Source organism: Lontra canadensis, unplaced genomic scaffold (assembly GCF_010015895.1).
Source record: "Lontra canadensis isolate GAN:19392208 unplaced genomic scaffold, GSC_riverotter_1.0 scaffold29, whole genome shotgun sequence".
Taxonomy (NCBI): Eukaryota; Metazoa; Chordata; class Mammalia; order Carnivora; family Mustelidae; genus Lontra; species Lontra canadensis.
The window spans coordinates 4,137,391-4,149,737 of NW_022631023.1; the positions used below are offsets into that span (position 1 = coordinate 4,137,391).

The following is a 12,347-nucleotide window of genomic DNA, read 5'->3' on the forward strand; positions in this document are numbered from 1 at the left end:
CATCCAGCCACAAAATGGAAGACAGTTTACCTCCTCAAATAAATACTTCCTATTATTTCACTTAATTTTCACTTTTAAGTTGGAGAATAGGACCAACTTCAAATGAATTGTGACCTAAAACCAGTAAGAAGACAGACTTTCCTGGAGGTGGTATTTATTATTGAAGATCCTGGAATTTTGTGTGTGTTTGCCCCTTCTGTCAAGTTTTTGTTTTTGTTTTTTTTTAAGATTTCATTTATTTAGTTGAGAAGGAGAGAGAGCATGAGAGGCAAGAAGGTCAGAAGGAGAAGCAGACTTCCTGCTAAGCAGGGAGCCTGATGTGGGGGTTGGTCCCAGGACCCTGAAATCATGACCTGAGCTGAAGTCAGACACTCAATTGACTAAGCCCCTCAGGTGCCTGACACCCCCAACAGGTTTTAGAGTCAGGGTTATGCTAGCATCACAAAAAGAATTTGAAAGTCTTCCTCCTTTTCCCATGCTTTGGAATAGTGGTTACAGCACTGTCATTTTCTATCTGCTCTTAACACATTTATCTAAACTCCCCTGGGGGCTTTCTAGTCTGAGTCCTTTTTGGAAGAGTAGCTTTTTGACAACTTTAGAGAATATTCTATAATATTTTGAAAAAGAAAAAGAAACTTCCATTTATGATAATGGAAAGTGGGGGTGATCTGAACCTAACTTCTCATAGAGAAAAATTTAAAAATGGGATTTAAAGAGTATCTGCTAGACTATATGGGAGACTTCCCAAGGAAATAAAGAGCGCTGAAGCCAGGATGTGGGGGAATACTGAGTTTCAAGGGGGTGAGCCCAGCACATGAAGCTATTTCGCCTCAGGAGCATTTGCTAACTAATTCCAGAAAAAGTATCAAAGGAGATGAGCAGCACTTTTGAGAACCACGTGAGGTGAGGCTTGGGGGATAAAAGTTGGAAGACCGGGCCCACCAAAGGGAAGGCCATGTTAAATCCTCCAATCTACTGGGTTGGGGTCAAAAATGGTTGAATATGAAAAAGAAGAATGAACCAGAAATAGATCAGAGCTTGAATAATAGCAGTCGGATTTTAAGTCAACCGGGTGGGTCCCCCAAATCTCAGTCTTTAACATTTATTCAGACCATTCTATTCTGCTAATGATTCTAAGTCCCCGGTTTATACCAAGCAAAAACCCTCAGAAAAAGAAGAGACCAGCTAATACCTCATTTATCCAAAAGATTTCAAATAACTATACTTAAAATACTAATGAAGACAGTAAGTAAAAGCAAAACATTCCAAGCTGGCTGGAAGAAGTACAAAATGAAGCTCAAAATGTACATTAATGTGACAAGCACAGCTGGAAGTCAGCGGAAGGTGTTCACAGCAGATCAGGCACCGGAGAAGATCTGTAAATGAGCCACAGCTCGGAGGAAAACAGCTCTGTCTACGACGACAGAAAGATACAAAAACGGAGACTACAAAACAGACTGAAAGCTACTGAGAACGTAGTAATAAGATCTGACGTATGTTTGTTAGGGGTCTCAGGTGCTCAGGAGAAGGCAAGTGGGGCAGAAGACACAATGGCAGAGAATTTGTTCAATGTGATGAAGAACTCTGACTTGTACGTATTTAAGAAGCCCAATGAGGCCCAAAGAAAATAAAGCAGTAACAACAGAAACAGGGTACAAATGCTGAAGACCAAAGACAAGGGAAAAATCTTAAAGACAGTCGGAGAGGCGGGGAAAGGCCATTACTTCCATCATATCAGCAATTTAACTGTTCACGGACGCTCAAGAAATGCAATGGAAGCCAGAAGACAATGGAACGGTCTCTGCATGGCTGAAACACTACCTGGGAAAATCTTACGGCAAGGATGATGAGATAAAGGTGTTTCAGAGAAAAGTAAATTGAGACAATTCACCACCAGCAGCTTTTGTTCTGTATCTTTTGCTGTAATAAACCTTATCTGTGTTAGCTGTTCCTGAGGCTTAGAACTTCCTCTAGGAGATCACAGAAGTTGAGGGTATCTGTGCAATTTCCCCCCAGAACAATACCCAGTTGAAATACATGCACATGTGCACAAACAGACGTGATTATGTTACACATTTGATGCATGGATGGACCTATCTCAGTTTGCTTTCTTTTTTTTTAATTTTTTTTTAAAAGATTTATTTATTTATTTGAAAGACAGAGATCACAAGTTGGCAGAGAGGCAGGCACGGGGTTGGGGGCGGGGAAGCAGGCGCCCTGCTGAGCAGAGAGGTCCATGCGGGGCTTGATCCCAGGAGCCTGAGATCCTGATCTGAGCCGAAGGCAGAGGCTTTAACCCACTGAGCCACTCAGGTGCCCCTCCCCCCCTTACCATATTCTTTTATAACAAATTGGTAAATGTGTTGCTCTGAGTTTTGTGAGCTATTCTAGCAAATAACCAAACCCAAAGAGGGGCGCATGAGAACTCTGGTTTACAGGCAATTGGTCAGAAGTATAACGACAATCTGGGACTTGGGATTGGTATCTGAAATTGGCAGGGGTGTGGTGGTGGAAAGTCTTGTGAAACTAAAGCCCTTAACCTGCGGAGTCTGAGGCCATCTTCAAGTAGATATATCAGAATCAAGTTGAACTGTAGATCCATCCCCCAGCTGGTACTGCAGATAATTGCTTGAAGTGGGGAAAAATGACCACACGTTTGATGACCAGAGTACAATGCACTCAGAGTACTGAGCGGAGCATAAAGGAAATCAGTAGTTTAAGGAAAGTAGTAGAAAACTACTGTTTTCCTTTACGTACCCCAAAATAATGTGGCTCACTCAAGAAGAAACAGATAACTTGAGTACCTCTGTACTTATTGAAGAAAGTGAAATTTGTAGTTAAAAATATTCTCACGGGGTGCCTGGGTGGCTCAGTGGGTTAAGCCTCTGCCTTCGGCTCAGGTCATGATCTCAGGGTCTTGGGATCAAGCCCCCCCCCCCCCCCCCCCGTCGGCTCAGCAGGGAGCCCACTTCCCCCTCTCTCTGTGCCTGCCTCTCTGCCTACTTGTGATTTCTCTCTGTCAAATAAATAAATAAAATCTTTAAAAAATATATTCTCACAAAGAAAATTCTAGGTCAGAAGTCTTCACTGGGAAATTGCACCAAATCCTTCAATAAATAATACTCATTCTTTACCAACTCTCTCAGAGTATTGCAGGGAATACTCACCAACACATTCCGCCTTGATACCAAAACCAGAGAAAAAAATAACAAGAAAACCACAGACAAATATCCCTCAAGAACACAGATTAAAAATATTCTTAATAAAATTTTAACAAACTGAATCCAACAACATATAAAAAGGAAAAGAGATTACAAGCAAGTGGGATTTATCAAAAAAGGCAAGGTTGGTTTAACGTTCAAAAAAGTAATTCACCATATTAGCAGACTAAGAAAGACAAACCATATAATCCCCTCAAGAGATACAGAAAAAACATCTGACAAAATCCTATATCCATCACTGATTAAAAACTCTCAGAAACCTTGAAATAGAGGAATTTCTTCAACCTGATAAAAGACTTCTATAAAAAAATCCCTAGTTAACATCATACTTAATGATGAATGATGGAATGCTTTCTCTCCAAGACAAGGAAAAAGGCAATTATGTCTATTCTGATCATTTCCATTCAGCATTGTAACAGAGGTTCTCTCCAGTGCAATCAGGCAAGAAAAAGAAAACAAAGGCATGCAGATTAGAAAGTGGTAAAACTGCCTTTTATTGTGGCTGGGGTGGGGATGATTAGCTGACATTACCATCTATGTAGAAAATCCAATGTTAAAAAAAAAAAATACCAGAACTAATAAGTGAGCTTAGCAAGGTTGTGGGATATAAGATCATTATACAAAAGTCAATTCTATTTCTATGTACAAGCAATGAACAGTTGTAAATTAAAAATTTTTTAAAAATATACTACAGCATCAAAAATGAAATACTTAGAGATAAAAATAGTAAAAGAGCTGCAAGACATGTACACTGAATACCATAAAAACATCTCTGAATCAAGTTAAAGAAAATTTAAGTAAATGGAGAGCAAAAATGTTTGCCGAGTAAAAGATTAAATATTGCTACAACGTCAGTTTTCCCCAAATTGATCTAGAGTTCCAATGCAATCCCAATCAAAAACCAACAGGATTTTGCATAGAAGTTTATAAGCGGACTCTACAATTCATATGAATATGGGAAGAATCTAGGATAGTGAAAATAATTTTGAAAAAGGAAAACAAAACTGAAGAAATTATGTTATTAAACTTTAAGAATTACTGTAAATTTACATTTATCAAAACATTGTATATAGTGAAAAGACAGACAGATAAATGGAAGAGACTGGAGAATCCAGAATTAGATACACACATATATATGGTCACTTGATTTTTGCCAATGGTGCAAAGGAAAATCAGTAGAGTAAGACAGTATTCTGAATAAATGGTGCTAGAAAAATTGGATACCCACATTAAAAAATCACTTCAATCCATATTTTATACCATACATAAAAATTAACCCCAAATGGGTACCTCACAGTATATGAAATGAAAAATCTAAAACCATCAAATTTCTGAAAGAAAAAATAGAAGAAAATTTCCATGACCTCAAGTTAGGCAAAAAGATCTAAGATATGACACAAAAAGTATGATCCTAAAATTTAAAAAAAAAACTGGTAAACTGGACCTCATTAAAATTAAAATATTTCTGCTCTTTGATAAACACAGTTAAGAGAAGAAAAAGGCAAGCCACAAACTGGGAGAAAATATTTGCAAATCATGTATTTGATGAAGGACTTGTATACAGCATATATAAAGAAATCTCAATAATAAGAAGAAAAGAAAATGAAAACTGGACCACAGACTTAAATAGATACTTCACCAAATAAGATACACACATGGCAAATAAACACATAAAAAGAGATATCACAATCATTAGTTATTAGAAAAATGCAGACTAAAACCTCAGATACCATTACATCCCTATTAGGATGCCCAAGATTAGAAAGATGACCATACAAGTGTTGGTGAGTATGACGGTGGACCAACTTTCATACACTGATGGGAACCTAACAGCCTCAACCGTTTGCTTTCATCCCGTTCTCTTGTTTGCATGGTTTCAGAAAAAAAGCCCAAAGTAACTCTTATCCTTCTTCCTTTATAGGTAGGTGGGGTTTTTTGTTTTTGTTTTGGTTTGGTTTTGTTTGTTTGCTTCTGGCTTCTCGCAAGATTTTCTCTTTGCCTTTAGTCTTCTGTAGCTTGAATATAACATACTTGGGTGTAGATATTTTTGTATTTATCTTACTTAGTATCATCAAGTTCCCTGGATCTGCGGTTCCGTGTCTGTCAAAAATTTTAGAAAATTTCCAGCAACACTATTTCAAATATTTCTGTTCCTTCCGCTCTCCCTTCTTATGGTTCCCTACTACGCATTATGCCTTCTGTACTTGTCTCACTGGTCTTGGGTATTCTGTTCTGTTTTTGTTTTTTCCTTCAGTCATTTTTGTCTTCTCTTCCTCCTCCACTCTGGGAAATTCCTTTGACATAACCTCAAGCTCATTGATCCTTTCCTTGGTTGTATCTGTTCTACTGATGAGCCCATCAAAGGTGTTTTCCATTTCTGTTACAGTCTTTTCAATTTCCACTACTTCCTTTTCATTCTTCCTGAGGGTTTTTATCTCTCTGCTTGCATTACTCATCTGTTCTTATATTCTGCCCACCTTTTCTATTGGAGCTTCTGGCATATTAATCACCATTATTTCAAGTTCCTGATTTACTAATTGCAAAATCTCTGCCATATTTGAGTTAAGTTCTAATACTTGCCCTATCTCATCAATCTGTGCTGTTTGCCTTTAGTATGCCTTGCTATTTTTTTAAAAGCCAGACATTTGTATGTCAGTTAAAAGGAACAGAGATAAATAAAACTTTACTCTGAAATATTTATGTTCATCTGGCTAGGAGTGAGCTGTATTTGTTATATGCTGTGGCTGTAGGTGTCAAAGACTAAAACTTCTCCCCTATATTTTGGGTATCCCAAGAGACTCTTTTTATCTTTTTTTTTTTTTTTTAATTTGACACAGAGAGAGAGATCACAAGTAGGCAGAGTGGCAGGCAGAGAGAGAGAGGAGGAACCAGGCTCCTTGCTGAGCAGAGAGCCCGATGCGGGGCTCGATCCCGGGGCCCTGGGATCATGACCTGAGCCGAAGGCAGAGGTTTAACCCACTGAGCCACCCAGGTGCCCCTCTTTTTATCTTTTATTTATTTATTTTTCGAGACTCTTTTTTTGGGTTTAGCCTTGTGGTTCTTTTGAGCTGTAACTCCCTGTTATCTTAAAGGACCGTATTTATGTGGTGGTAAGTTGTGGGGAAGGGGAAATGTTCTCCAGTCCTAAGATTGGGTCTCAGTCTTTTGGTGAGCCTGTGTCAGGAGGTGGTGGCCTTCACAGGTGGCCATATTTTTTTTTTTTCTTTCACTCCTTAGGTGATCCAGAAAGGTGAGAAAGAATGATGCTGGGTATTTTCCTCCAACAGGGCAGTTAGTACCTGGTAAAACTCACATTGATTAGACTCTGGCAAAACAATTTCCCTTGCAGGTAGACCATTGTTAGGGAGAGGAGAACACTGTGGGTGTGTTTCAGAATAGCTACTCTCCCTTCCCCTGACAAAAGCATGAGGGGATTTTTCTTTGATCTTTGCTCTGAGCCAGGCGGGCTTCCTGGCAGAAAAATTCAGGAGCGTGTAGGGGCTTCTCTAGGAGTTTTAATCTCTCAAAACAGTCCAAATTCAGTCTCCAGCAACTAGTCAATTGTCCCTGCAGCATCCTTGTCTGGCACTGGCTCTAGCTGAGGTGTGATTCTGTGAATTCACGTCTCTCCCATTTTCAGGGCGTTGGGTTGCCCCGTGACCTCAGTTCTCCGGTATGCGTGTGTTTCTTGTCTGTAGCATTATTGGGAGTTGATGTGCTATGATCTAAGAGTTGCTTTCCTTCACTGGTGACCTTCAGACCGCTTACTATTATGTGAGATACATTTGTTCTCTGTGATACCATCATACTTGGGTTGCTTTCTGGTTTTGTTGCTTTTTTAAAATTTAAAATTTTTGCTTTCACTATGAAGTTTGTATTTTTTTTTGCTTTGTTAAAGATCTTATATTAACTAGAGCACAAGCATATTTAAAAATACCATTTTAGTAAGTGAAAAGATAAAACATGGAGAAGATTTTTACAACACACAAAAAAGCCTAATTACTTTAATATATAAAGAATCTTGTACATAGACAAAAAAAGGCCAGTGAAAGAGGTGAAAATGGGCAAGAGGTATAAACAGGTAGTTTATAGAAAATAAATACAAAGGCTCTTAGCATAAAAGGTCCTCAATTCACTCTTAACAAGAACAATGAAGTTAAAAATCTGATCTGAGACTTCTATTTTCATCTCTCAGAATGTCAGAGATCCAAGTGTCTGTCAGTGTGCTGTGCTGGACTGACTATGGGGAAACAGTCATTCTTGCTGTGCTAATCTGAGTCCTCCGAGGGACAAATATCAGAACCGGATAGAACACACAAGAATTTGTGTAGGGAAACACCTACAAGAGGAGGTGGGGAAGGGGCTGGGTTAAGCACGGAGAGCTGTCAGACCACAGTACAAGTCTGACCCTGAGCAAAAGATGGGGCACCAAGCCCGGCTGGGCGTGCTTCAGGTTGCCATGCAGTCTCAGGAGGGTTTGGCAAGGCCGCAGGAGCATCTGGAACCCATGCTGGCCAGCAGGAGAGCTTGGGTCTTCCAGGAACAGGCCTGCCTGGGGTCCCTTTGTGCCTACACGGATTCTCTCCTTCACCAGACTCCCTCTGGACTCGCCTGAGCTCCTTCTTTAACAAGGCCTGACTTTTGGACTTCTGTGTTCACCTCCACAGTGTCCAGCTTGTTTGCTCTCAGGGCACCAGGACCGCAGTGTCCAGTTCTGGAAGATTCCTGGCAACTCAGTTTCTCCAGATCCCCCTCCCTCTGATGGCCAGTCACCCTCCTTATCCGATTGGGGCCCCACCCAGGTGATGTCTGATCACCCTGTCTTCAGCAAAACAGAGGAGGAGTCTAGGAAATTGGAAGGTGCTGTATCCTAGAAAGCAGAGCTCTGACTCCAGAGAGGGGTACTAGGTCATCCCAGGATGGTAGTGGATAGGAACTCCAGGCAGCAGCTGCCTGGTGCCCTGAGAGCAAGCTGGCGGACCCGAGTGGGTCAGAAGGCTCCAGAAGATGAACCTGATGAGTATTTGATGTGAGATCAGATTTATTTTCACCAGAGGAATGCTTAGGGATGACACTGATATAAGTACATGGAAAGCCAAGCAAGCAACAACGAACAAAAAGACAAGGGTCCACAACAGTTACGCACACAACATGCCTCAGCTACAGAGGACCTTCGCTTAGCCAGGCTTAAAAAAAAAAAAAAAAGACAACTAACCTGGGGGACACCGTTTGGGTGTGTCAGCAAACCAAATGCTCACAGTCACAGCTGAAATGCTGACTCTGACCTTCAAAGGGAAGCTTTTCCCATGTCAGTGTGACTTTTCAGATAAGAGCACGTAATGGATGTGAGTCTCTGGCAACAAACGACACTAGAAAGAACTCACTTACTCCGGCTTCCTACACGGAGCTGGGACTCCTGTCTGGACTTTCTGGCCATTGTCCTCCCACCATTCCTCACTCAATGACACATTCATATCAAGTAAAGCCCTTTGGGTTTTCTTCTGGTGGCCTTACTTTTATGCAGACGCTGGATTGTGATCAAACTACAGTGGCGCAGGCCGGACAATGACCGAGTCGGGACCACGGCGAGGAGGACGACGGGAGAGCCAATGGCCAAAGACTGCTCAGCTGCGCAGCGGCCGGTCCCCAGATAACGCCTGACGCGGGGACACCAAGAGGCATGTGCATGAGCCTGCTGCGTGGGGATGGGGAAGGAAGGAGGTGGAGGTGGCTGTCCCCAGGGAGGGCTGGTTGTACAAAGGAAACGAGCAGCAGGAATCTGCTTGTCTTTCTACATAAACACATCTTTTCTATAGAAGATGACAAATCACCACGACCCAGCACTTCCTTTTTCCGGGAGTTCATGACAACGAAACTTCACGCTGAGCCAAGCGAGAGGCTCTCCTTGGGTCTCTGTCCGTGTTCACTCCTCTGTTCCTTTTTACCTGCTTTTTTTGAGGCCACCCCACTTTATACCACCCTGCATTCTGAAGACCATCTGGGACACTGTTTGAAAGCAGGCAAGCGGCACTCGGGTCCCCCGTGCTCGTACGTTAGCTCTTCCATTAGACAGCCTGACTCAGGTCAGTCTACCCAGTACCTACACGGACGCCAGGGCGGAATCTGGGCCTGGCCGCTAACTAGCTGGGTGATGAGGGGCGAGTTACTGAATCTGCCTGTGAAGCCGTTTCCTTTTCTGCACTGTGGTGGGGGGCGGGGGGATGACAGATGGCCCATCTCCCAGGAAGTCCCACGCAGCTGGTGTCTATGTGTCTGGTCTACACGAGGGAAGCGTGGTGCTCTTGCTCTGAATGATCAAGAGAAGGCTTCAGGCACTGTGGAGTGGTGGAAAGCCCAGGTTCTGGAGTCTGACTCGGAACAACTCCCCTTCTGGTGACATGATTTGGGATGAGTGTCCCCATCCCACGGTCCCCGCCCACTCCCAGGTCTCCTCACTTCTTTATCATGGGACCCTGCTCATTTTCAAGTCATATCCCGCCTCGTTCCATCCACAGACCTCACTGGCAATCCCATTCGCTGGTCTGCCATGAGCTGGGGAACCCTGAACCGTGAGGCAAGCCCCCGGAGCACAAGGGCCACGTTTCTCATCATAACTGGCCCACTGAGTGCCCCACCCGGGGGTTCGTGTGGAGAAACGTCTATCGAGAAGCTCCCTGGCTGAGTGAAGGAAGCCTTTGGTAAGCGACGGACCCAAAGAGGGGAGCCAGGCTTCCCTTCCCCTCCCACTATGGACTGGGGATGTGCTGGGGCCATGCAAGGAGGGGAAGCCGAGCCCGAAGCGGCTCGTGCCCCAGTGTGCCACATGCTTTTTAGGAGGACAAGGTCAGCGCAGAGACCAACGAAGTAAGAGTGGCAGAGGAGGACGGGCAGCGAGGGGAACTGGGACCCAGACACGCACTGAGGGAAGACCACGGGAGCACACAGGGAGAACAGGGCCCTTCACAAGCTCACAGCCCTCAGAGGGAACCAACCCCACCAACCCTGACCTTGGGCGGCTAGCCTCCAGACCGAGAGAATAAATGTCTGTTGTTCAGCGTCCGGTCCGTGGCGACTGGTGACTGCCCAAGCCGGTGCAAACACCAGGCCATGCCAGTTCCAGGTGGCGGGATTTACTTAGGCTATCGTGGGTCAGGCAGTTCCTCAGACCTGGAGCGGCGGGCAGCAAAGAGAAACAGTGCCTGCTTTAATCCCAACAGTGAGGCTCATAAAATAAAATGTGAGCAAAACCGCGTCTGATGAATTTTGTTGTTTCCATGACTTGGAAGGACCTGCCACCCGTTCAAAGAGAAGCACAACATATTTGTTCCACCTGCAGTCAAAGGAAAGTTCTATCCGGGGACTCACCCAACCATGGCGGGCAGCTTGTCCCCCCCAGGAAAGGCGGAGGGCGTGCTCAGTCCCACGTGGGGCTCCCAGCCTGCGCCCAGGATCAGGGCCGTGCCCTGCTCTCCTGAGCGCAGATGTGGTGCCTGGCCAGCCCCGGGGAAGGGGAAGAACCGAGCAGGACCGCTCTGTTTTCTTCTTTAACACGCGTACTTACAGCTCATCTTCGAAGCAGATTTTGGCAAACTTGTCCTTGCCGCCCCCGCTGAGCAGGCGATAGGCGTAGGTGTTCAAGGGGCACGGGGTCCAGTGATCGCATTTCTGCCTTTTAGGGGCTGGGGCTGCAGCAAACAAGAGTGTAGGAGTCAGTGCCCCACAACAATTTATCTGACGAGCCCACTGCCCGACCGTGAACAGCGGCCCCTCCCCAGGACTTCACACTGGCGAGACCCTGGTGGAGGGGAGAAGGGGTCACCAGCGTCTCATCGACGGCGTCAGAAACTCCCCTAAACATACAGTAGACTTCATCGGCAGTTGTCGTACAATAACAAACACGTGGAAGGGAGAGGGTGTGGGGTGGGCATCACAGCTTCAGAAGGGGCGGCAGCGCCTGCCCCGGGGCTGGCCACCTCCAGACGTTCTCCACACGCAATGTGTGTTTTGCAGCCCAATTAAAGAGAGCTCGTTGGGCCTGAGAGGGCTGGCGAACAAGGAAACAGCCAGGCGTGGAAGAGCCATCCAGCTTGTGTATTTACACACCCTGAAGCACGCACGCGCACGCACACACATGTACACACAGGCCCGGACCCCCACTCGGGCCATGGCGGACCCCCTTCCTTCCCTTGAGCCTGAGGCACTGGGCTCCGCTGCCGGGGGTGCTATGAGGTCAGTGCTGGCAGGCCAGGGAGAGGGCTCCCCAGCACCCCCACACTGCAGGGCTCAGCCATCGGCAGGGGTGGGGACCTGCCTGAGGCTGCCCCCCGCCCCGCGGCTGGGTGCTCTTTGGCCATCGCCACCGTGTGAGCCTCCCTGCTCACCTCAAGGTATGGGTGGCTTAGTGTGTTGCCCCGCTGAGCTGGAGGGGGCAGCATGGGGAAGCGGTGTGCCCCTAGCCTCGGGACCCCGGATAAGGGGAGGGGACACAGAGTTCTCCAGGGAGTACACGCCCCTTCACAGCCTTCACATCACCCCCCCTCTCCTCACCTGCCCCGCCCCCGGGGCTGACCTCTCTGCTGCCCTGCTTCCTTTCTCTCTAATATCCATCCTGTGGTTCCCAGGGATGGGGGCTTCTTCCTCTCCACTCTACTCCCAGCCCCAAGGTGGTGTGCGTACACACAGCTGCCCCACTGTTTGTTGACCGACTAAGTGGACATCTGCCCTTTGGAGGAGGAGAAATGTCCCGGACGTCAGAGAACCTGAACCCTGTCCCTGCCCCGAACCCCGTGCAAAAGCCACAAAGGACAGGGAGGCTTTCTGAACGCTTAAGGCTATAGCTCTGGTCCACCTTTACTAATTTTTCTTCCTATTAGTCAATATTTTTAAACAAGAAAGAGCCACGGGATATTCCTTTTCCTTATTTAATTTCTGCAGAAGAAAATCAGAAGTAAAAGAAAAGCAGAATAAAGGAAAAAGTCCTACACATTCTCACTCTAAAGAATCTTAACTGTTCTACTTTTTGGCACATTTTCTTCCAGACTTTTCTGTGCACACAGATGGCATCTGCAAAGTTGGTGAACACAGATCAAACATATTCAAGCAGTGTGTCACTTACATAAATTTTCA

The 12,347-nt window shown here is 45.3% G+C and overlaps 1 protein-coding gene across 3 annotated transcripts in view; it reads right to left on the bottom strand.

Moving 5' to 3' along the window:
- The window catches only part of FAM3B (FAM3 metabolism regulating signaling molecule B), a 50,937-nt gene that overhangs the window by 9,877 nt on the left and 28,713 nt on the right, over positions 1-12,347 (bottom strand). For all 3 annotated transcript variants that reach the window (XM_032865301.1, XM_032865302.1, XM_032865303.1), the window contains exon 3: positions 10,783-10,906. In XM_032865301.1, the coding sequence (XP_032721192.1) occupies positions 10,783-10,906 (124 nt within the window). The remainder of the gene's footprint in view (positions 1-10,782; positions 10,907-12,347) is intronic.